Here is a 22,125-nt window from a genome sequence, read left to right on the forward strand (position 1 = left end):
TCTGAAGAGAGGAATAAAGGATGAGAAAACCAGGTGAAACGTGTCCTTCTGGCGGTCACGACCGTGGTGAGAACAAACCGCAATTACTAGAACGCTTACTAATTGCTAATAGAGGTGTGCAGCTAGTGCGCCGGGCTCATAACTATCGCAAAATAGCAAGGAACAGTGATTTGCATAAGTGGTTGTCTGATTAAAAGAAGCTCTAAAGGGAGCCTCTGGATCTAGCTAAATAAAAGGGGCCGCTGAGTAAGCGAAGCTAAGCTCCCTAGTACCCGTACATACGACAATTAGTAAATAAGGCTCTAACTTTCTAAGCTAGAGCAAAATAGTAAAGTATAAAAAGGCTAACCGGGTTACTAATAAACCTTATTAACGGAAATATATATATAAATACCGCCGTTTATAACCTGTAACCTGCCTATTATTTAGCTTACTTTATAGTATTATAAATAGTTATTTGTTTACTACTTACCTATTTATTATAATTATATAATAGATAAGATTAAGTTTCTTATATATATGAATAATTCTAGTAATTAAAGCTATATAGCTATAATTCTTAAGATTCTCAAGTATTTTCTTATTTATATTTCCCAGATAATATAGAATTATAATCTATATAAAAAGAAAATATATATTTACTATTTAAGTATATATTTGAATATTTTATTCTTATAGTTAGTATTTAATTATATAGATATTAATATTGATTTTCTATAAATCTTTTAATCTTATTATAATTATTTTATAGGAAATATTTATATAAGCCTATTTAATAATAGTATTATAATATAGTAAAAGATTTATAGAGTATTATAGTATTTTAATATAATTAAATAAGGTATTAATAATATTAATATATTATAAGTTCAGGCCATATATTACTATTATAAAGTACTTTTAGTAATATAAGTACTAAATTACTGGAGTAATAGTAAGGCATATCCTAAAAATAGAGGGACAGGTATATACGGTTATCAGAAATCAGAAAATCAGAAATCGAAAATCAGAAAATCAGAAATCGAAAATCAGAAAATCAAATCTCGCTTCTCTGTTTTGTCGACTAGCTAGCTGTGGGCCTCAGTACGGGTGATCCAAGCATGGCAAATCATCCACCAGCATAGCGGCATCCCCATCTCCGATCGGAATTTCTGGGCCACAGTATACAGCGTGGCTCTCGGCGTCAATTATGGCGCGTTCGGCCTCGCCGTCACTGCCTTGCTCTCGGGGCTTCTTTGGCACGATATTCTGGCTAGAAAGCACATTGGTATTCACGCAATTGATTTTTATCGAGTGAATCTCCCGATCATTGCATGTGCTATGGCGGTGGGCTGTACGATCCTTGTGGGTGAGGTGTATATTGTCAGAGACAGAAGTCGTCCTTATGATTCATAATGGTTTATATAAGCTGTGCCTTCGGCTGCTGCTAGGTGCTCCATTTCATGGAAACGAATAGAACCGCAAAAGGCGATTCTATGACCAATAAGACATAGACTTCAAGGGATCATACATCGACTTCTCAATTACGTCAAATTTGGATGACTGTGGCGTGGTAGGCCCTTCCCTAAAGGAGGAAGAGTCCAACCGCACAGCATAGAGAGTTACGAGCCTGGTAACCATATGTCTGTGCATTACAGGGCCTTTAGCGACCAAAAGACCACTGAAGCAAAATCCAAACTTTTTAAATTAGTAAGAGAATCTTTAAAACTCTTTCTCAAAGTAATATTTACCTTCCTATCATTAATATGCTCTAAGCTTTAAAGGTTAGAGTTTATAGTTTTTTAATATAGCTTGATTAAAGTTGTCGATTTTGTTTTAACGAGGCCTGAAAAAGTCGCTAAAATCCACAGACATATGGTGACCGGGCTCGTTAGAAACGCGTCTAGTTATAGGTTGCTTAAAGATGCAGGTGCTCTATCTCAAGCATCATACAGGTCAATCGATGCCGCCCGATCATTCTCACTGCTTGTTGGTTGTGTGGGTCTTCTCCAAGTTGTTTTCCATATGCGACTGAGTAATCCACCATCCGTTCGAAGACGCATTTGGCGGACAAGATCCAAAAGCTCAGCTGTGTGATAAGTGCCAAAGATTTCTTCGATGATCAGATCCAGCGTCTTGCCATTGACTGTGGCATTAGGGTCTGCGCCGGACAATAGCAGCCGCTTCATCTGCTTGAATTCGTTGTGCAAGATGTTTCTATTCTGCAGATCACTCTTGACGTATATTATATAACTTAAATACCGTTTCCAGATCGTTGTGTCGTCGTATTTTGAGTTAGGATTTGCTCCGGCGTCAAAGAGCTTGTCACAAATGGACATTTGGTAAACCTTGGCAGGAGACGTCGACACGATGGTAAGGGTTTCGAATAAGACGCTGCCCGCATTGGGATCAGCGCCTTTAGAAAGCAGTAGGTCCCTCAATTTTAATTTTGACTTTGAGAAGTCATCGACCATGTTGTGGACGAAATTGCGCCATGTAGTTGAATCTCCGTCTACTGCATTAGGGTCTGCTCCGTGCTCGAGCAAAACTCGAACCATGGTCGTGGGGTCAATGCTGGGGGCCGGTATGCCGGGTGTTTCTGCAGGGAAGAACGCGTGGGACAATAATGGTCGATGCCACTGCCGGGATGAGACTAGGGAAGGGTCCTGCTCTAGCCTGTGGTTCACGTAGATGGATAAGCCATGCTGTACACATAATTCGAAGATCGAGTGCGACTTTGAATTGGTCAGAATCGCTCTGTCCAGCTTCAACGATTGGCGCTTTTGGGTCAACTTGATGCCGGTTTTTGAGGGATAAGCCAAACAGAGGAATCTCTCAAGTTCATCGACCACCTCTGTCTGTGCGACCATAGTTTCTATCTCGGACATGTAGGCATAGATTAGGAGTTCGTGGATCGAAATCTCAAACATAATCGAAGCTGGATCCGTGGGTATGGACTTGATGCCGGCGAGTAAGCCATGGCCGAGGGAGATCTTTGAGTCGAAGTTAGGTCCAGCTAATTCAATGAATTTTGCTTTGATATCCTTTTTATTCAAGAACTCGCCAACAGTCCGATGCAGAAAGTCTACCGTCCTGTAGATTTGGGTGAACGGCCGGGGTACGGTTTGCCCAAGTGCGGGTGAGACTTCGAGAAGTCCTTTGGTCCGGGCATCTAGTCGCTTTTGCATTCGTATCTCTTGCTTTCTTATTTTGCCGATAGAATCGGACTTGAACATATCGTCGTGCTTATAACTGGTCTCTCGGCTCAGATTGAGAGCAAAGTTGGGATCCTCTCTGATGTCATCGAGGAAAGAATAAACAACAAGTGGTAAAATTCCTCTTGCGGTAAGGGCAACCAGAAATGTCTGCGCCATCTGTGTTTGGTACACTGGCTCCACAGAGTCCAGCATGTGTTGAAAAAACTCTTCCAAATCAACTGGTAGATAGTGAAGCCTCCTCTGCAGATCTTTCAGATTATCTCCATACGTGAAGCCATTGAGTAGTGATTTCGTGACAAGTGCAACCCAGAGCCAAACTCCTTGTGCCCTCTCCACGATTTCGTTAACGAGTTCTTTGTATTCGGAATCTTCTTCTCTAGCCTGTTGGAAGTTGATATCATTCTCGAAATTACTACGGACGTAGGCCTGGATATCCTTTCTTGTCAAATCTTGGAGATATAACCTTTGGTCCGGGTGCTTGTCAAACTCGTCCTTGAAAATCTGCCAAGGCCGACTAGAGACACAAATTTTAACGTTGGGAGAATTGGAAAGGTCTCTAATAATTGGCAAAAGGTCCCGCGGCTCGCCATCGAATTCATCCAAGCCGTCGATAAAGAAGCAGAATTTCGTCGAGGTTGTCAATCCTTGCTTCATTATACCGAAAACCTCTAGTAGCTCAGAGCGAGTCCAAGGATCTTGAGGTAAATTTGTCCATCGATGAGGTACGCATGTTTGAATAAGATTAGGACACTTTCTCAAGATCTCATAAAGCAGTGTCTGTAAGAACCCCTCCTGAGACTTTTGCATTTTGGTTCCATAAAACCAAAAGAAGAAGCTTGCCGTAACCAATAAGTCAGATCCAGCCCATTCCTGAAGCGCTGCCTTTATCTTAGCATGCTCATAAATGAACTTCATAAGTGTTGATTTGCCAGAGCCAGGCTTTCCGCCAACCCAATATGGTGGCTGATTATGACTAGAAACCTCTAGCCATTCCAAGAATTTTATGTGATTTTCGGGTCCAGAACTTTCAGCTCTCGGTCTAGAAGGTCGTAGCATCCATTCAAGGGTTGCATTATAAGCCTCAGGGATCTGGTCAAATCGTACTCTGATTTCTCTGAATCTCAGACTTTTCAGAATGTTTTGTTCCGTCAAAATCTCCTGTCCGGTTCGAACTAAGTCGGCAAGATTCTCCTGCAATTTGTCGAAGTTCGACTTAACGACTTCGCCTTTTGATTTGCCAATCTGGTCGATTCTGGCTCTCAACTGAAGTAATTCCTCTGTCCGTTGGATACTGCTTCTTTTATTTTCGTCAACCATCGCATTCAAAGTGGACACGATTGTTGAATTTTGGTCCCTGGAGAACGCCAGTTAGAAACCATACATTAAAAGACCCGGGAAGATACATTCTAGCTAAAACAGAGCAAGTCACTTACGTCAACATTGCCGTAAGTTGGGTGGCTATCTCGTTTCGATGTGCCACTAAACGTCCTTCGAGTCGACTAATTTCTTCCTTTTCCCACGCACTTCTCAGAGCTTTCCGAAAACTACTCCATTTGCTGTCCTTCTTTGCTCTGAGAGCCTCTATCAATCTCAATAGGTCCTCTGCATCCTGACTGCATTCTGCCCTCAGCTCAAGAAGGGCTTTGTCGTAGGACTTTGTCCCAGTCAGTTTCGGCTGCTCGAGTGTGCGATTGAGTTCCAACAGCCTTGTGGCAATTGCCTCCAGGTAGACATGGTTTTCGGAACTGCCAGTGCTGGATTTGTATATTTCATAGGTTGAGGAGATCAATTTCGAACTGTAATCGACGAACTGGACAATGTTGCCAGCAAGGCCAATAGCCGTAAATGGATCAAGCACCATTTTGTACGCAAGGCTGCAGCTAGATAGTGACAGGAAGAAGGGGGATGATCTTGTGAGGCATATTCCAGGTAGATGGGGCTATTCCAGAGTCTCAAGTCCTCGAGCATTAGCAGATCATGGTTCTGAGATGTCGTGGAGAACGAGGATGGAAGTCTGAAAGTTGATGATAGAGCAGTGAGGAAGAGGTGGAACATGTGGCGGCTATGTTGTGGCAGCGCAGCACCATCCAATTCCAGTGAGCTGCAGCCTAAGACGAGACTTCTGTATGGGCCAATTTAGCGACTCTCTATGCAGTGCGGTACCAACCAGGCCTAGTGCAGTGCCTGAAAGAATACCTTGTACGCGGGCTCTCGCCTCCCTTGCTTCACTGCAATTTTAGCGTCTACAAGAGAGGGCCAACGCACCAAATCTCACGTGAACTTCGAGAGAGCAGAGGCATCGAATCTCTTTAAAATAGTGCAGAGCTTTCGATCCTGTGCTCGCAAGATCGAGTGCCTGTTACTCGGAGGGATTCTGGTACCTCAAGAGATCTCAGCGAAGAATCGAATACAAGGGGAGAAACGAACAGCACTCGTTCGTGACTCGACTCCGTGCCACTCCTGCCACCGACGTTCTCTCCTCTCATTCGCCCACCTTGTCCCCATCACATGACTCCCCTTCGTCTCCTCCTCCTTTGCCTATCTCACTCGCGCCCGACAGCCTCATCCCCTTCATATCTCCTTTCAAGGAGGGGAAGACAATCTGTTGCACATCGTAAAATGAACGTGCATATTTCGCCACCCCTTTTTGCCCTCCTTTGCGGGCGAAATGGAGGGGTAGTGGCTATTTTGGGGGCGAGAGGCACGGGAGAGGTGGGAGAATTGCTGGCGAAACGGTCTGGATCACTGTGGGAGGGCGGCGCGGCTGAGGGTGCGAAGGAGAGCAGTCTGCAAAGTATCGGACATGAGAGTTATCCAAGTTTGGTGGCGAGGCTGAGAGCAACGGGCTCGAGGTGGAGTCGAAAGTCGTCGATAGCGCTAGCAATGCTTGTGGATGCGATGCGGAGTGTCGGATATGAGAGTCAGGAGAAGTGGCTGTGGGAATTCGAGGTGTGAATTGAAGGCCCTCGAGAGGGCTAAAATTGCAGTGCTCTCCTCAAAAACAAGGCTGTGGACCGTGTGGAGAGCAGTGGGATTCGGGGCTGTGAGATGTGAGGGAAATCGAAGGCCTCGACAGAGCTAAAATTGCAATGCACATCGAGAGGTTGGTTGGTCTTTTTGCAGCTTGACGGCGCCCTCCCCTCCAAAGTGGTCTAAAGGAACACAATTCGCCTCTTCTTAGGGCTGCGAGAGACCAAATCTGACTGGCTTCCCTCAAGAAGCAGGGCTGCAGGCGCCGGCCCTCCCAATCCATGGCATCCCAAATAAGCACTTATCACGTGTCGGTCTCGTAAACGCACGAATCAAAGCCGCATGAAGGAAGCGAAAGGCGTTTTGTTGCACGTCTGCAGAAGTGCCAGAGATCATATGAATTGATTCAGCATTGATTCGGTACTGATTCGCAATCGATTGCGGTCGGTTTGGTGTCGACTGGTATCCGTCTAGGCCACTTCTTAGCAACGAGGTCGGGGGAGATGAGAGAGACTCTGAATAATGGATCTGGCACTTCTTTCTGCTCTGGACGCTGCTTGGAGAGGTTGTGGGGTCCAAGCAGGCAGAGAGGAGGAGGAAGAAGAAGAAGAAGAAGAAGCACGTGGTATCAAGTCATGTGATCTGCTCCCCTCAATTTGCCCCCTAGCAAATCCTCCGTGCGGATCCCCTCGCCAGCGAAACGTCCTCCAAATCCAGCAACCCTTTCCCGCGTCGCCGTCTTCCGCTGCCTTCCTGCGCATCCTTCACGTAAGCAGACCAAAGATGTATGCAGCCTCCTGCAAGCCCAGGCCGCAGCACCAAGTGACCGCACTTACCCCCCAATCAGCAGCACCTCCACCCTAATGAAACCATGAGACTTTGAAGCATGCCGTTTCTGGCACGCCGAGTAGTTGCTGAGGGTCTTTGGGACCGGGAAAAATGAGTCACATTCAAGGGACCTGGAAATGCAGTGCAGTGCAGTGCACTTTTTGCTTCTTGGGATGGGGAAGTGTGTGGGGTATGGAAATTTGGTGAGGGTTGGAGATTGCAAAATGCAAGCTTGCACTTGCCATGATTTTGCAGGCAGAGGCAGGGCGCGGGCAACGGCAAAGGTAAAGGCAAAGGCAAGGGCGTGCAGCATGTCAATTGGTAGGCACGATCGACATGTGGGATTTTGGTATTGGTAGCCTACGAGTTGCTTCGGCGTGCGAAAGGGGGCCGCCGGTGTGCTCGAATTGCGTTCGGCGTGGATTGGGGGGGCGGCGTGCCACACGTGGATGTACCGCCAGCCAGAGTTCTTTTTGGTCTCATCCCGGCCTGTGGCTCGTATCTGGCGCAGGCAGTGCTGGAGGACAGATATTGCGGTTGGGCAGCGGGGAGGGAGCAGGAGGGAAGGGAAGTCCTAGAATCAAAGACGTGGCCGTTGCAGCTTGCAGCTTGCACTCAGCACGGTGGAACAGAGTCCTGAAATCAAGTCCCCGTTGCAAAGCCAACGTCCAAACTGTAAATGCGTAAATCCGTGTCCAGCCATCTCATCCCACCCTTATCTCCGCGCACCTCAGATCAATCTCGCTGCAACTGCGCACGCACTGCGGTGCGGCGCGGCTAGCCTCAATGTGGACCGGGCTTCTCGAAGGGCGCACTGAACTCCGCTGGTCGAACTCCGTGCCAGAACGACGAGCACGATCTGGACAAGCAGGACTCGCAGAGGAATCCGCCAAAATCGAGGGGCATCGGGTCTGCAGCTGCCAGTACACACTGCAGCGTCTTGCATCGTGGGGGAGGCTGTGACGCTTTTATCCAGATGCCTTCAGAAAGTGAAGCGGAGCGCGAATCCGCAGCCAACGCCGCCAGCAAATCAGCGCGCCCTCGTCAGTCTCGCTTAAAGGTGAGTCACTCCCCCTTCTCGACGCTGGGCCGTGCTTACGAACGCGCGCACGATTAAATACCATCCTTCGCCCACCCTAAGGCAACTTCTTCTGACTCTTCTTCTCATCCCCCATCACTCTGAATCACACAACAACACACAGAACATCGACCACGCAAGATGTTCTAAACACCCCAGTCATCGCGGCTCCCCCACCCCGACAACCTCAGTCACCATTCCGTCCCAACTTCAAAACACCACCCCCAACTCCCCTCAACCCACCACCCCCTCAGACTTTCCCTTCCCGGAAACTCTGACTTCAAGCACAGCTTCGCGCTCCCGCTTCAGTCTTCCAACCGCCACAATACCTTCACAAGAGTTTAATCTCTTCACCACGGATCCTCAACCACCATGGCTTCCCTCCAGTTCATCGAGCCTGCCGGCACAATCTCCTCAACACAAGTCTCATCAGGACTTCTCCCTTCCCGACCCTCAACCGCAACCTCATCAGGACTTCGTTCTGTTCGAGAGGTCTCCGAGCGTTCGCAGTACCCCTAGTGTGTCCAACCCCCAAGCCGTAACTGGCCAACATCGTCGTCACTCGTCAAACATCCCATCTGCTTCGTCTTTGCAGAATCAGAGAGTCGCTGCGATCATTCAATCTACTGGACATTCTATTTCTACTTCGGCTCTCACCAATCGGTTTACTCCTGCGCAGAGTCCCCATCAGTTCTACGCTTCTTCTGCGCCTTCATCCACCACGGCTTTGCAACAACAGCGCCCGACTCGTCCTCAAGTCCCACTGTTCTCGCAATCCACTGGTAACGTTCCGCAAACTCCAAACATGGCTATGCAAGGTAAATTTCATGCACTTATCCCCGTCGACGAGGCCGGTGACTCACACCCCGCAGATATGGACCTCTTTGACGAATTCACTGCGTTCGAGGGTGGAGCCTCGGCGCAAAACGCATCGTTCCACTCAGCGTACTCTTCCCCCGCTGTGCCAACTATCTACGATCCTCAAATGAACCTTTCGTCATCGAGCTCTACAAACATGGATACTGTCTCTCCACAAGACTTGCTCCGCGATCCATTCGCATCTGCTCCAAATTCCACTGCGTTCACGAACCTCACATCCCCTTCAACGTACAACGAGTCTCCAGAATGGGGAGTGGATGACAACTTTGATGTTTCTCCCTTCGTCGGCAACAACAACGGTGACCTCGATCATGCTCTCTCCGGCGATCCTTGGTATCCTCTCTTCCCTCAAGAGGACCAGGCGCAGCCAAACAACGCGGACCAGTCTCCTTTGCTCCCTGAGGAGGAGCTCGAGGTCTCGGAGCATCTTCGATCAAACTCATCTCGTCGTCGTTCCGCCACAACATCAAGCCCACCCTCTGGCACACACTCTTCTGTCTCTGGCGTCAACTCTCGCAAACGCGACAAGCCACTTCCTCCTATCATTGTCGAAGACCCTAACGACACTGTCGCCATGAAGCGAGCGCGCAATACTCTTGCAGCTCGTAAGTCTCGACAACGGAAAATGCAGAGATTCGACGAGCTCGAGGACAAGATCGCAAAGTTGGAGGCTGAACGGGATCACTGGAAGGCCATTGCTTTGAAGAGAACTGGCGGACAACAAGGATGACTACTGTTTTGGTAATTGTCGCCGGCACCTCATGGATTGGGGGGAAGAGCTTTGAGGCTCGCATCCCTCGGAGGCAGTAGTAGCAGCCAGTGCACAGGAGCATGGTAATGACGCTGCTGCCGTGGACAAAAATTTCCTGTATTTCCTTCTCACATTGGCTTTGTTTGCAGCACGGACATCATCGGGGATGGTTTGGCAGTTTCTTCAGGATGGATTCATGAGGTTTCTGTAGGCATCTTGCGCTAGATGGTCCCTAGGTTCTCTCCTATCGGTGTGTTTACTGCGTTGGCTTCGGTGTCTCCCCTCTGCGAAGGGATGGTGACCCAAGCGTTGAAGTTTCTTGCGGAATAGTTTATGGCAATGCCAATCGTCGATCATCAATCTTCATCCTAATCGTGACATGAATGTGCAAATGTACTGTGGCGTCCCTATCTTGTGCTTGTGACATCGGGAGCTTACCGCCGAGCCTTCCGGCCTGCGAGATGTTCCTAACCCTGACATGAAGGCTTCCGGTTATCGCCATATCCGCGACCTTCGTTCCTGCCTCTTGATCGAGCATCTGTGATTCGATCTTGCAGCATTCACACCGTACCTTCCGCCTTCGATCTCTTCCACAATCAATGACGTAGTGAATCCATCTTCAAAGGTTCATCCCATCTGCAGGCCGCTGATTCACGCACTCAGCATCTGCACCTCCAGGCCCCATAAACCGCCACACACCGTGCTCAAACAGCGCATACCATTGCCCTCCGCACGCCCTGCTCTTAATACTTCACATATACTCTCCCACACACTGTAATTTCTTCACGAGCCTCGACCTCGCTCTCCAGACTCTCGTCATCCACACCATGCCATTCTCAAAGCTCAAAGCTCTTCTCTTCTCTTCTCTCGCAATCTTACCAACATTTGCTCCCCAGCGCCACAGAAGCCCTTCTATCACTGGGTCCGGGAGACCTATATAAATGTGGCGCAACATGTCCCTCCTCCTATAAAAGATGACCAAACTCCCTCCTTTCCCTTCTGTTCACAAACAAACCCATTTACAAACAAGGATGGGTAGTTTTCCTTGTAGCAGCATTTCTCACGCAGTCCCACGATCAGCACCGCATATAACCCATTGACCTGCAGCAGGAAAATTGAAAGGAAGCTGTGCTATGCCCAGCCTCCAGCAGAAGCTTTTGCTGCTTTGCAAGATGGGAGGAAAGTCACCGTCAATGATTCGTCTGTTGTCAATTTTCGGCTCGGCTGTCAAAGATTTTCGGCTCAGAGAGTCAGATGGTGTGAATATCAGATGAGACATCTTTTACTATCGAGAAAGAGCTGGAGTTCATCAACTGCTCTCGACAGACAGGAGCCAGAAAATGGCTGCTATTCGCATGGTTTGGTAACGCCACTTGTTCGGTGAGGCACATTACTTTGAGGGGTGGAGGAAGTATAGAGTTTATATAGATTGAGGTAGGTAGTGTTGCAACGAAGTAATCTCGAGTGTGTGAAGAGAATGCAGATCTCGCGTACAGTAATCTCTATCGCTTCAACATCATATCATGCCTACTTCCGTCTGCTTCAGCAAACTTCCAGTGAAACTTTCCCACATTTGCATTTCCAATCCTATTACCATATTGACAGCGCCTTGATTCAAGGCTATCTAAAATCCATTGATTCGCAGCCCACAACCTGCATCGACTCCATCCTCACCCTCGACACTGAGCCTCAATCATGCCTTCCCCTTCTAGCTCCCAAAGCAAGGGGTTTACGGACTACCTGATGACCCGTGATCCGGAAGGGTTCAAGAAAGCCACACAGACACCATTTCTGGAGAGAGCAGGGAAGGGAACATTAGATAAGAGGGTGCTGCAGCAATGGCTCTCCCAAGACCGCCTCTACGCGCAAGCCTACGTCCGCTTCGCATCTCTCCTGCTCGCCAACATCCGTCTTCCCGCGGCTGTAGATCCCGAGGATGTAAACGAGAAGTACATACCCTCTCTCATTCACACATTCCATCCCCTCCTTCCACCTCAAAATCACCCTTCCATCAAAAGCAAAGCCATTCCGTGATAAAGTTTTCACCGCGCTGCTAAAGTCCGAACACATGGTATGGTGCAGTTGGAAAACGGTCCACCGAGCTGATGAGGGGAGCAGGTTAGCCGATTTGATTGTTGATTCCCTAACCAACATCCGCCTCGAACTCAGATTCTTCGAGCACGTCGCCAAGAAATATGGTCTCGATATCAACGCTCGAGAGGGGGAAGCGAGTGAGGCTGTGAAAGGGTACCGCGAGCTTTTCTTCTCGACTGGTGAGGGCATTGAAGCGGCGAAATTGCCGTTGCTCGACGGTCTCGTCCTTTTGTGGGCCACTGAGAAGGTAATCTGCCTCCCCCCTCCTTTTTCTCGCGAAAGCGAAAATAAGACTTGGTTGACGGTGTGGGAAGTGTTATCTCGAGGCTTGGACATACGCATCCTCTTTCTCCAAGGGTCTGGAGGCAAGAGAAGAGGAAGATGCTGATGGTGGAGCGCTGAGGAAGGAGTTCATTCCCAATTGGACGTCGCCCGAGTTCGAAGCTTTTGTGGGGAAGATCGGGAGCTTCGTGGATGTTTTGTCGGAGCAGGAGAGCGAGGGGAACGTGCGGGTCGTGCAGAGAATGGAAGAGTTGTGGCGCCGAGTTCTGGATGTTGAGGAGAGGTTCTGGCCCAAGATAGAAGCTTGAGCTGGGCAAGGAACGGAAAGAGGAGCGCAGGGACTCCAGCAACTGGAAGGTGGTCAAATACTATGGACTGGCTCTGTTAAACACGACTGTCCTGTCTTCATGTTGTTTAAGGTGGAAATCCAAGTGGAATATTAGCATGCACTGGAATGTTCTTTGTCTCTGATTACTTTGCAGAAACAAAAATTACTATAATTAGAAATTCTGTGACAGCACTTCGGACAAAGTTTGGATGAAAGTCTATTCTTGAACTGAACATCATACCTAAGAATATACACACTCACATTAAAAACGAACGGCAGAAGCAAACATATCAGACACATAGATTATAAAACCCACCACTCCTAGATGTGATCGAACATATCCTACAAATCCTAGGCAGATGAGCTACAGAGAGACGGCTGCTCTCAATCTAAGATTCTCAACCTCGTGGCGCACATGCTCAGCGTCAAGATATCGAACTCGAAGTCGATATTATTCGGGCCGCACGGCTGCAAAATGTTTAAGTGGAACACATTACCCAAGACCATCATCATCTTGCAAATTTCATGGCTTCAACGCCTTTGCGCTTTTATTACCTCAATGACCAAATTGACTTGGGGGCCTTGGGGCAGTAGTTTTCGGGGAGTATTTCTTTTCCAGGTAGGAAGGCATGATGCTCCAAGGCGAGAGACATCAAGTTACCTCTGCTTCTATTTTGCACCCTTTATTGTTCAGTTAACTCGGTGTTTTTGAGTCATCTCGACGACATAAGCCGGACTTCGACGGGCATCAGGAAAGTAAAAGCTGCATCCGACGCAGCTAAAGTCGATGCGGTGGGCTTGCGCTATAGAATTATTAGAATTAGTCAGGATATTTGAGAGGTGAGGCCTTGGCCTGTAAGTTCGAACTTTCTTATAGTACAAAGTGGGGAGCCCTCTTCTTCCTTGTTTAATATATTCGTCGCATATATGTACCGGATGAACCGTCCGCTATGACAACGACAAGGCACTTGACAATAGAATTTTACTTCCACGGTGCGCCTTAACTCAAAGAGAGAATACAAAGAGGAGGCTTGTGCAACGTTGCAAACTATATGAAAGCGAAATAGCAAAGGATTCTTTTATTCCCCTCTTAGTCCTCGAGAAGCTAGCCATGGAAGCAACTCTGAAGACACATACCTCGATCTCTCTTTTTTTTAAAAATAAAAAAAGTATATTCAAAGCAGTCTTTTATCGTCGACGTAATCCTCCCTTCGCTCTACTAACCGGCAAGTTCATGAGCAGACATGTGGTGAATCATATGTTCTTTTTCGCTTTATTCCTTCCTATTTTGGATTCACATTTGACACGGCTTTCTCGATTTCTTTCACGAAAGTCGTATATAAAAGCAGGACTCCGACCGTGTTCAGGAAGATAACCCTCTCGACGTTGAGGCACTTGAAGGCTGATTTGAGATTCATTGTTCCTGTATTGGCCAGGGCAATTTACGAGTAGGACCTATGTACATACAGGGCTACTTTCTCAAGACTTTCAAGTACGGCACACCTCTCTAACGATACCTTCTCCATTAAATCCTCGTCTGAAGTTCGTCACATCTTGATATTACATGAGAGATCTTTATTGACAAGTGTTTGTGGGGTTTGACAACAGAAGGGATTTTGATGATCTTCCGAGAATGGAGCTCAAGATTGCTTATATATCACCTGTAAAGGTTGTGACTTTCTTTCTCCTATTACCTGGGCCACAGTCTGCAAGTGGTGAAGTAATGAAAATATTAGCTGTTCCTGATCTGGGTCAGACATTGTGGAGTTGGATGTGGAATTATGGCTCGTTTTTGGAGGTCGTTTATAGCTCGACACAGGCTCAAGCCCCCACGAGTCTGACCCTCTTGTATCACCTTTCACCAAAACAATCAGCTTTCTGTTTGCCAAGTCCTATTCCCATTCATTCTACTTATTGCTCTCAAATTGAAAATTCCTCATTAGCGCAGCTAAAGTAGGTGGTACCATAGAATGGAAGTGATGGAGCGCACTTGTACAAATGGAATCAAGCTCTCCCGCTTAACTTCGAACACTTCAAAACTTCTCCTACATTTTGATATTGCTGTGCCTCAGAATTTTTCTCTCCAATTCTCCTCCTCCTCCTAACCTCAAAATGAAGTCCCCACTTTCCCTCATTCTCAGCCGCCACCCCTCCAAATCAAAACCCCTTCCACCCTTCCTGACTCTCCTCGATTTTGATTGCCGAGTCCTCATCTACAAAACCCTCCTAGCTTCTGAATATCATTTCTACTTCAATAACCCCACCCCTGGACTCCTTGATGGACTACTACGGTCGTGTAAATTCCTCCGAGATGAGATCAAGCAATGGTACCGTCTCAACCGTAAGCAGAACTGGCTGACGACAATCCCCTCCCTCGGCCTCGGGATATTCGCACCCGACGCAACGATTTTCCATCTAGATTTCGACTACCGAACCCGAGGAAATTTAAATTTATTGCAGAGACACCGGAGAAGGGCAATAAAGAAAGCACACATTCACGAATTCAGACCGGCTGTGGAAGTTGAACTGTACAAAATCGAGCATTTGGTCATACACAGGGACACGCTTCCCAAGTACCCTAAACTCTCCGTGGAAAAGTCAGAGGCGAATAAGGTGTTAAGCGCCATGAAGAATCTTAAGAGCGTCGAGTTTGCAATTCGCGTTCAGGAGTCAAGGCGGAGCTTGCACAGCATGAGTTGTGAGCTGTGGGAACTTTGGACGATGTTTTGGGCCGATGGTCCGTTCTGTCATCCAAAGAACTGCTGCTCTTGTTGCAGCCTTCCGGTGATCAAATGGACGGCTCACTCTCCGACTCTATCGTATTCTGGGGAGGCGCCGTTTTGGGGATACGTTCTGTGTCACTTCTGCCTCTGGCCCAGGTTCTCGTGGGGGATTTATAATGCCCGCCCTGGGTTAGATGAACATGTCGAGCACTTCCATCCACGTGGGTGTCTGTGCCGTCGGCGGGGAATAATGCAGAGTCGTGTATTGTGGTGGATTTTTTGTGGAGAGTACCCTAATACATTTTAGATAGTATGAAATCTCGGCTGTCACATCAAAAATCCATACACAAATAATCAATATTCTTAGATTGTGGTAACAACAATATGAAAAACAAACTTTTAAACGAAATTCAAGCCAAAGCCCAGGCCAATTCCATGTCCAGAAGGCTGGAGAAGGAAAACAACCTTGCCCAGTCCAAAAATCGTTTAAACCACAATCCAATCTTCCCCCTCTCCAACGTTTCCCTCGGGAGTTTCTTCATCTTTGAAGCTAACCTCTTCATACTCGCCACAAACCTCCGTAGTTTCCGTCTCAGCAGGAGGCTGATTCGTCCGCTTTGCCAGGCTTGGGTATGGCACACATTGAATAGGTGGTGCGGAATAGCGACTCCCTGCTACCCTACCCTCAAGTCCCGCTGTGTTTCTAGTCTCCAGTCTAGCTAAGAATTGATCGAAGTTTGCAGGAACAGTTCCGCCAGCCGCTGTAGACGGAGGTGATATCCTCGTTAAATCATTGATGACGTTGGAAACAGCGGGACCTCCTGCCATGGAATCGCCGTCAGGAGTTGCTGCTCCAATAGAGGCACCAGTAGCCTGCTTAAGCTCATCTACGGCCATACATTTCTCACGCTCTTGACGCTTCGCGGGCTTCATCATAGAACCAGAACCAGCAAGTACATCATCAAGCCCTTCCTGCATCTGCTCCTGAGCATGGAGCCTCATCTCCGCCATTGGTACTCGAATAATGGGATGGCCGAGAACGGCTTGTAGGCAAGAAGGAATCTCGGTACCATTCTCCAAGAACAACAACCTGAGGTTCCTCGCCCTGTCCTTAAGTTGGGCTTCAGTTCGATCCTTGAGCTGCTCGCCGTGAGAACCCCCTCGTCCAAAGAGAGCCAAAATCTGACTCCAGTACGGCCCCTGGACCATCTCGAGACCCATCATCAAGCACCCCTCTTCCACGGTCGTCCAAGGTCGTTTTGCACTCGGCACTCCCGGGCGGCGGTGAGCTGGGGGTGGCATCTCCCTTAGCATATGGAGAGCCGATTTGAAGTCTCGAACTTCTGCTGGATTATTCGGACGAGGCATTACCCCAGGAGCAGAATCTACGTCACCAAGACCACCCTCCAATGACTTGCGGATCTTGAACTGTCCATAAGGTTCAGTACGGGTGGTGGAGCTCCAGAAATCAGGCGTCGGTAATCGCTGCTCAACCTTGGACTCCACTGACTCCTCAGCTTTCAAAGGCTTGTCACTCCAATACCGGTCCTCTTTCCCGCTGGGTAGCTCAGCAACATTCTGGGGTGGCTGTGAGACAATTTTCTTGCCCTGAGTTTTAGAAGCGATGGATTCCGGAACTGCAGCACGGCCCCAGAATAAGCCTTTGGACTCGTTAATCCCTTTCTCACCCCTCTCTTCCTCTTCACGGATTTCGCGTTCAAGTTTACTGGCTTGTTCAGAAGGCGACAAGGGCAATGAAGGACCTGGGTGGCCGAAGTCGATAGGATCTTTTTTGAGCAAGCTTGCCAAATCCTCACGAGTCCTTTTAACTTCTCTAGCCTTGCTGAGGCTAGTGGTTCTCTTTTGCACTCCTTGGGAAGGGAGAGCTTCATACTGTGCCCCATAATAGCGTCGAAGGATTTCTTCCTGCCCTCGCAACGCTTGATGGAAAGACATGGATCTCATCAAAGCATTGGCTTGGTTTCGGTTAACGACAGCTCCTGTACCTAGGAGGTCTACCCCGAATATGTTAACCCCATTCTTTGGAGATGTACATGTTGAGGATTTAGGTCTGTGGGGAAGAGATAGTTGAGGGACCTTGAGCTCAGCATTTGAGCGTTGGAAAGATCCCAGAGGAGCCGGTCCCGAGGGCCTTGGTTGCCTCGACTTTTGAAGATTCCATTGTTGGTCGATGGCTCTTAATTCCTCGATGAGCTCGGGTGGAGTTATGTCAGAGGGCTGGCCTCCGCAATATTCATCCAACAGGTATCTTGTTTCGTTCTCCCCTGCATCTTTACGCAGACCGGGAACTTTCTTGGATTCCATTTGCTCTTCACCCTTTCCCCAAGCGAGGTGTGAGCAGGTTGGCCCCCTGCTCCAATCATGACTATCCGTTTGACTACGGTAGACGTCCCTGGCTTCGATAGCAGGACGTTGACTCGGACCTGCTTGTCCCATAACTTCCTTTGGTTGCTCATCTTTTCTCCCCTTTCCAGGTTTCCTTGCAATCTCTTTACGCTCGGCGACACGCACACGCTTGTTGCCCAATGGATCCGTTTCGTCCAGCCTGGAGTTCGTTTCTTCCGTGGGGAGCGGATACTCACGCCATTTGGGCTGCTCTGATTCTGGGATTGGTCTTCGCTTCAGAGGCCTTCTAGGCGCTGTCTGAGAAGTCCGAGTTCCAGAAATGGAAAGAGGACTCTTCTGCCTTGGTGAAGGCGGCTCGGATTGAGGAGGAGGCAAGTGGGGAGTCTGTGGGTGGCTGCTCCGGTCGCTGCCCATACTGAGATTGCGAGGACTAAAGGTGGATTGCGGTTGGAAGTTCATGGAGCCAGGCCGCTTCTGGAAGTGTTGAGGTTGTGCCATGGCGATGATGATACTGCTGAGGAGAGGGTCCTGCGACGACGATAAAAGTTGTAGAAAGAATGAGTTTCAGTGTGGGAGACAAATGGTTCTAGGCTAGGGTTTCATGTGATTTCGAAATAGGTATATGACGTTCTTGGTGTAACGGGGCCCATCCTGGTGGAAGGTTGGGTTGTGGATGTGAAGCTGTCCAGAAAGGGAATCGGTCCCAGGAAATAAAAGGGAATCGGTCCCAGGAGATAAAAGGGGTCGGCCTCGCTTCGAGTTATGGGAACGCCCCATAAATCCCATGGGAAACGCCTTGGAATCTATCAGAGCAGGCTGGAACAAAGCACAGGAGCGTAGATTTAGAATTAATAAATCATATAGTATTTGTAGTGCTCGTATCGATTCGGGGTAGTAGAAGCCGTTTGCCGCAAAATATAATACGATTTGCCGGACCTCCATTGAACTGTGTTCGCCCAGGCGTCGTACTCCTTCTCCAAGACGATCGTAGAATCATCAAGCATTTGCGGCAAATCACTGGAATGGCTCTTGGATATCGCTTTACTCTGAGCCTTTTCCCTTTACCTTCGCAAATAGCGGCAACCTTATCCTCTGGGGGAGCAGCAACGAGGGCAAACTGCTCGCCGCTCAAAAGCTTTGCCTGCCTTTCCCCTTAGTATCCTCAACATTTCTTATTCCTTCGCGAACCTCTCGCTGAAGGTCCTGCGGTTTTGATTCTACGGCTTCGCTCTGGGACATTGGGTCATTCCGGGACAAGATCTTTGTCGGTCTCCATTGGGAACTTTTGTCGGCCGGCCCAATATCCTCCTTGATACCTTTCTCCACACCACTTTTCTGGAGGACAGAATAGGGATCACCTTTATCGTCCCAGATCCTTACATTCTCATATCCTGCTCTTCTCGAAGTCTGACTGTTCCTCTTTTCCACGACCTGCCAACTCCCCGCATTGTGACTGCTCGAAGTCGGTCCATTCTGCGAACTCTTACCCGCCACATACGCCGCTTTCCGCTCTGCTTCTCGCTGAGCGAGTCTCAACTCCCTCGCTACATCCCTTCTCCAGGCATCATCGCGTCTCCAAGTAACGACACGTATATTGCTTTCCGGCAGACCCTCGGGCAGAGCCATCTGTCTCCACTGCCCATCTCTCCTGAGAAGAACTGGACCTGCCGGAATAGGCATTTCACCTTCATCCACAGCCTTTCCTTTGCCAATTTCCATCCTAGCCTGTATCGACCTCTCTATGAGCAGAGCAACATGCTTTCTCCTCGCATTTTCCATCTTAGCACTCGGCACCAGCCGATCCTGCCAATCCGTGGTGTCGGTAACAGCTTTATCTTCGATATGCTCTGTAGTCGCGTTTTCGTGATCTGAAGGTGAGGGATGCACCAGCAGCATGGGCTGCTCAGCTTTGGAACTACTGCTCGGTCTGTGACAATCGAAATAGCTAAGGTGCTGTGATTTCCATTCTACAAGCCGTGCGGAGTCGGGCTCTCTTCTCGTCCTCTTGATCACCTCTTCAACTTCTTTGGCGTGTTCAATGGATTCCTTGGCCGTTGTACCTTGTATGATTGGTGACATGTCCCGTGGCAATGGGGGTTCGACACAAAAGGCATGGCATGCTTTCTGTAGGCATTTGTATGCGTTTGATTCTGAGAGGATTGGAGTTGAGACGATGATGATGCCGTCTCGGAATTTGAAGGCTTCTTTTCGTGGATTGGGAGAGCTTGATTTGTTGTTCAGCGGGAAGATGAAGTTTGGAACCAGGGGGCTGCCCTTGGTATTCATGATTGCGACGAAGTCTTTGATTGCTGTAGGAGAAAACATGTGGATTGCGATGTGGATCCATGAGATTTCTACATCGCAGTACTCGAGGATATGATGGTGCTGTTCCTTTGTGGACTGACATATTCAAAATTTACGCAATACCAAGGTTGGTAGACCATGGACCATCAAAGTAGAACCCAAATGGGAACCAAAGTACAAAACGGGAGTATATTCTCTATGATACCAAAGCGACTTTTCTCTCGTGTACAAATCGTCCTCAGACTTGAATGGCTCTTGCGAACCAGAAAGAGAACAAATGCAATACCGTCGCACGCCATGCGAACTCGACAAACTACAATCAAAAGGACACCCATGCTGTAGCAACAAACAACGCTTGCTAAGTCCTTGGAGCTCAGCTCTGGGTTCGGATATATTGACGCAATGAAAGCAGGTACAAAAGAAAGGGCGAGGAAGCATGAAGCTTTAACGCAGCCCAATAACACTCATCTCCAGTGTCCAAACTCTTCTAATCCACACCTTGAGCTTCCCCTCTACCCCCTCAACGTTATCCAGCTCTACTCCCTCCCACCAGCATCTTCGAGCTGGTTTCCTCCAAAACAGAAGCAGCTTTTGTGCCATGCCGACAGCGTTGTTTCCCATGTCACCTCGAATATCCGTGCGTAATCTGGCTAGTGCAAGACTGCAGATGACTGCCTTGTTTGGTTCGTTTGCTCTGTGCCCCCAATGATCATCATGATTAAATCCTCTGCCGAAAGTTAGCCACGAACCAAGACACATCTCTATTTACGTACCCAGCAGTCAGCATTTCGATTAAGTGCTGTTCTGTTGTCCCGGTCTCTTCGCTTCTTCTAAGCCCAGAGAATATTCCATCTTGCTTCAACAGTGCTTTCCCAGCTGCTCTCTTGACCTCTATCATCTCTGGTTGCTCGATATCCGGACGTGGGGGTATAACATAGAAATCCAAGTCCTCCCTCAACACAATTATGCCTGCTCTATCTTGTAACATCTCCCTCGCAGACCCAGCCATGGGCTCAATTGGCACAGCGTCTGCGTCGGGGCTTGCAGCACCATCGGGAATCGTTTGTGCGACATTGCGGAAGAACTCGAGCATGTACTGCAGTGACGCAGGGTCGTACTGTAAGGACAAGTTAGTTATATGTAAATTTAGATTTTGCAATACATTTCGCAAATATGAGACTTCACGGACATCAACTTGGAAGGCATCGCCCTCGTGGTACGTATTTAGGTGCCCATCAGGAAGAAGCCCATTTGGAAAGAGTGAGAGCAAGACAAATTCTGGGAGTGTGAGGAGCTCATCTCGAGAGAGTGTGAACCGTTGGCCCCTGCGCAATCTGATAAGTATGACGACCGTGTAGAAGAAGCGGGGATTTCAAACCGAAGGTCCATTGTAATGTTCTCATCTGCGCCGACATCTGCAGGGTCATGTCAGTGCTGCATTTCTCATTCGCTTGCAGGCTATCTTACCTCCCAATGTGTTGATGGGTGGTGCACCGCCTTGCTGCACCTGAGTAATGATACTCGCAGCTCCTCCGGCAGCCGCCATCACGTATGTAAAGCCTTCGAGCGGACTAGATCCCTCTGAGTATGCAGGAGGCGGTTCGCTCTCTTCGTCTCTTTTTGATGATTCCCCTTTTGTATCCTGCGGTAGTGCTGCCTTTGTTTCTGCAACAACGTCTCGTGGAGTTGTTGTTGGCTCTCGTGGTTCGAATGCGACAGGCGCGTATGCTGGGACAGTTGCTGATGCACCGGCCTCAGTAACAGCAGTCTTGTATGCTTCAACGGCCTCGGCGGTAGAGGTATAGAGCGAAGAAAAGGGGGGCGGTCGAGGAGAGGCAGGAGCAGAACCAGAGGGTTCAGAGACCGGGTATTGAGGAGGTGGTGACTGCACACGGGACAATTCTTCCAGCTTCGATACGTGCTCGGGATCCAGCACGACGTCCCGGAGGGAACCGTCGTCCTCTGCTTGCGTTTCTGACAACGTGGTTGCTGTGTGTCGGGTGCCCGTCGTGCTTGTTGTTGACTGCAGAGGCTTGGGACTAGGACGATCGTTGCTGGGCCGTTTGCATGTGTTCGGTGTCAATCTTTACTTTGTAACTCGTGGAGCGCCTTAATAGCTGTGTCGATTAGTGAAGATTGGACTGCTTGGGCATGGAATAGTGGTTGAGTCTGGAGTAGCAACAGGTCACGTCCGGAGTGGTTCAAGATGTTGTCGCTAAAAATAGCTTAGCGCGAGAGATTGGCCCCCTGTATCTCTCGCCTATCCATCGCTCCATCAACTCATCGCATCCACATCTTCCAAACACCTTCTTTAGAACATTGAT

General features: G+C 48.6%; 7 protein-coding genes across 7 annotated transcripts; 3 read left to right on the forward strand and 4 right to left on the reverse strand.

Annotated features, from left to right (window-relative positions):
* Positions 1–1,802: 1,802 nt before the first annotated feature.
* K444DRAFT_74038 (uncharacterized protein) lies at positions 1,803–5,358 on the reverse strand. Its single transcript, XM_024888676.1, has 2 exons — positions 4,631–5,358; positions 1,803–4,551 (listed from the first exon to the last, which is right to left on the reverse strand). Exons 1-2 carry the CDS (start codon positions 5,056–5,058, stop codon positions 1,920–1,922), a joined length of 3,060 nt encoding a protein of 1,019 aa, XP_024732500.1. The 5' UTR covers positions 5,059–5,358; the 3' UTR covers positions 1,803–1,919.
* Positions 5,359–8,943: 3,585 nt separating this feature from the next.
* Positions 8,944–10,098, forward strand: K444DRAFT_616635 (uncharacterized protein). The gene has a single exon (XM_024880960.1). The coding sequence runs from the start codon at positions 8,948–8,950 to the stop codon at positions 9,680–9,682; it is 735 nt and encodes a 244-aa protein (XP_024732501.1). The 5' UTR covers positions 8,944–8,947; the 3' UTR covers positions 9,683–10,098.
* A 1,142-nt stretch (positions 10,099–11,240) lies between these two features.
* K444DRAFT_616638 (heme oxygenase-like protein) lies at positions 11,241–12,681 on the forward strand. The gene is made up of 3 exons (XM_024880961.1): positions 11,241–11,652; positions 11,822–12,044; positions 12,112–12,681. The coding sequence occupies exons 1-3, from the start codon at positions 11,399–11,401 to the stop codon at positions 12,385–12,387; spliced, it is 753 nt and encodes a 250-aa protein (XP_024732502.1). The 5' UTR covers positions 11,241–11,398; the 3' UTR covers positions 12,388–12,681.
* Positions 12,682–14,328: 1,647 nt separating this feature from the next.
* On the forward strand, positions 14,329–15,195 carry K444DRAFT_694649 (uncharacterized protein; the record flags this gene model as incomplete). Its single annotated transcript, XM_024887873.1, has 2 exons — positions 14,329–15,105; positions 15,185–15,195. The coding sequence occupies exons 1-2, from the start codon at positions 14,520–14,522 to the stop codon at positions 15,193–15,195; spliced, it is 597 nt and encodes a 198-aa protein (XP_024732503.1). The 5' UTR covers positions 14,329–14,519.
* A 421-nt stretch (positions 15,196–15,616) lies between these two features.
* K444DRAFT_633156 (uncharacterized protein) lies at positions 15,617–17,995 on the reverse strand (the record flags this gene model as incomplete). The annotated part of the gene is made up of 1 exon (XM_024883584.1): positions 15,617–17,995. One exon carries the CDS (start codon positions 17,993–17,995, stop codon positions 15,617–15,619), a length of 2,379 nt encoding a protein of 792 aa, XP_024732504.1.
* Positions 17,996–18,532: 537 nt separating this feature from the next.
* K444DRAFT_74148 (uncharacterized protein) lies at positions 18,533–19,905 on the reverse strand. The gene has a single exon (XM_024888677.1). The coding sequence runs from the start codon at positions 19,820–19,822 to the stop codon at positions 18,626–18,628; it is 1,197 nt and encodes a 398-aa protein (XP_024732505.1). The 5' UTR covers positions 19,823–19,905; the 3' UTR covers positions 18,533–18,625.
* A 340-nt stretch (positions 19,906–20,245) lies between these two features.
* On the reverse strand, positions 20,246–21,710 carry K444DRAFT_537144 (putative WHI2-like protein P4H10.16c; the record flags this gene model as incomplete). The annotated part of the gene is made up of 5 exons (XM_024875444.1): positions 20,246–20,528; positions 20,575–20,918; positions 20,991–21,126; positions 21,180–21,216; positions 21,269–21,710. Coding segments are annotated over 5 exons (1,242 nt in total), but the record flags the coding sequence as incomplete, so codon positions are not given.
* Between the last annotated feature and the right edge of the window lie 415 nt (positions 21,711–22,125).

The sequence above is a fragment of the Hyaloscypha bicolor genome, assembly GCF_002865645.1.
Source record: "Hyaloscypha bicolor E unplaced genomic scaffold K444scaffold_124, whole genome shotgun sequence".
In the NCBI taxonomy this organism is placed as follows: Eukaryota; Fungi; Ascomycota; class Leotiomycetes; order Helotiales; family Hyaloscyphaceae; genus Hyaloscypha; species Hyaloscypha bicolor.

Excerpts from the sequence above, each read along its gene's own strand:
- K444DRAFT_74038 (XM_024888676.1), bottom strand. The coding sequence starts at position 5,058 with ATGGTGCTTGATCCATTTACGGCTATTGGCCTTGCTGGCAACATTGTC. Across the intron at positions 4,552-4,630 it reads CAACTTACGGCAATGTTGAC|GGACCAAAATTCAACAATCG; the intron begins GTAAGTGACTTG and ends GGCGTTCTCCAG.
- K444DRAFT_616635 (XM_024880960.1), top strand. The coding sequence starts at position 8,948 with ATGGACCTCTTTGACGAATTCACTGCGTTCGAGGGTGGAGCCTCGGCG.
- K444DRAFT_616638 (XM_024880961.1), top strand. The coding sequence starts at position 11,399 with ATGCCTTCCCCTTCTAGCTCCCAAAGCAAGGGGTTTACGGACTACCTG. Across the intron at positions 11,653-11,821 it reads CCCGAGGATGTAAACGAGAA|GTTAGCCGATTTGATTGTTG; the intron begins GTACATACCCTC and ends TGAGGGGAGCAG. Across the intron at positions 12,045-12,111 it reads TTTTGTGGGCCACTGAGAAG|TGTTATCTCGAGGCTTGGAC; the intron begins GTAATCTGCCTC and ends CGGTGTGGGAAG.
- K444DRAFT_74148 (XM_024888677.1), bottom strand. The coding sequence starts at position 19,822 with ATGTTTTCTCCTACAGCAATCAAAGACTTCGTCGCAATCATGAATACC.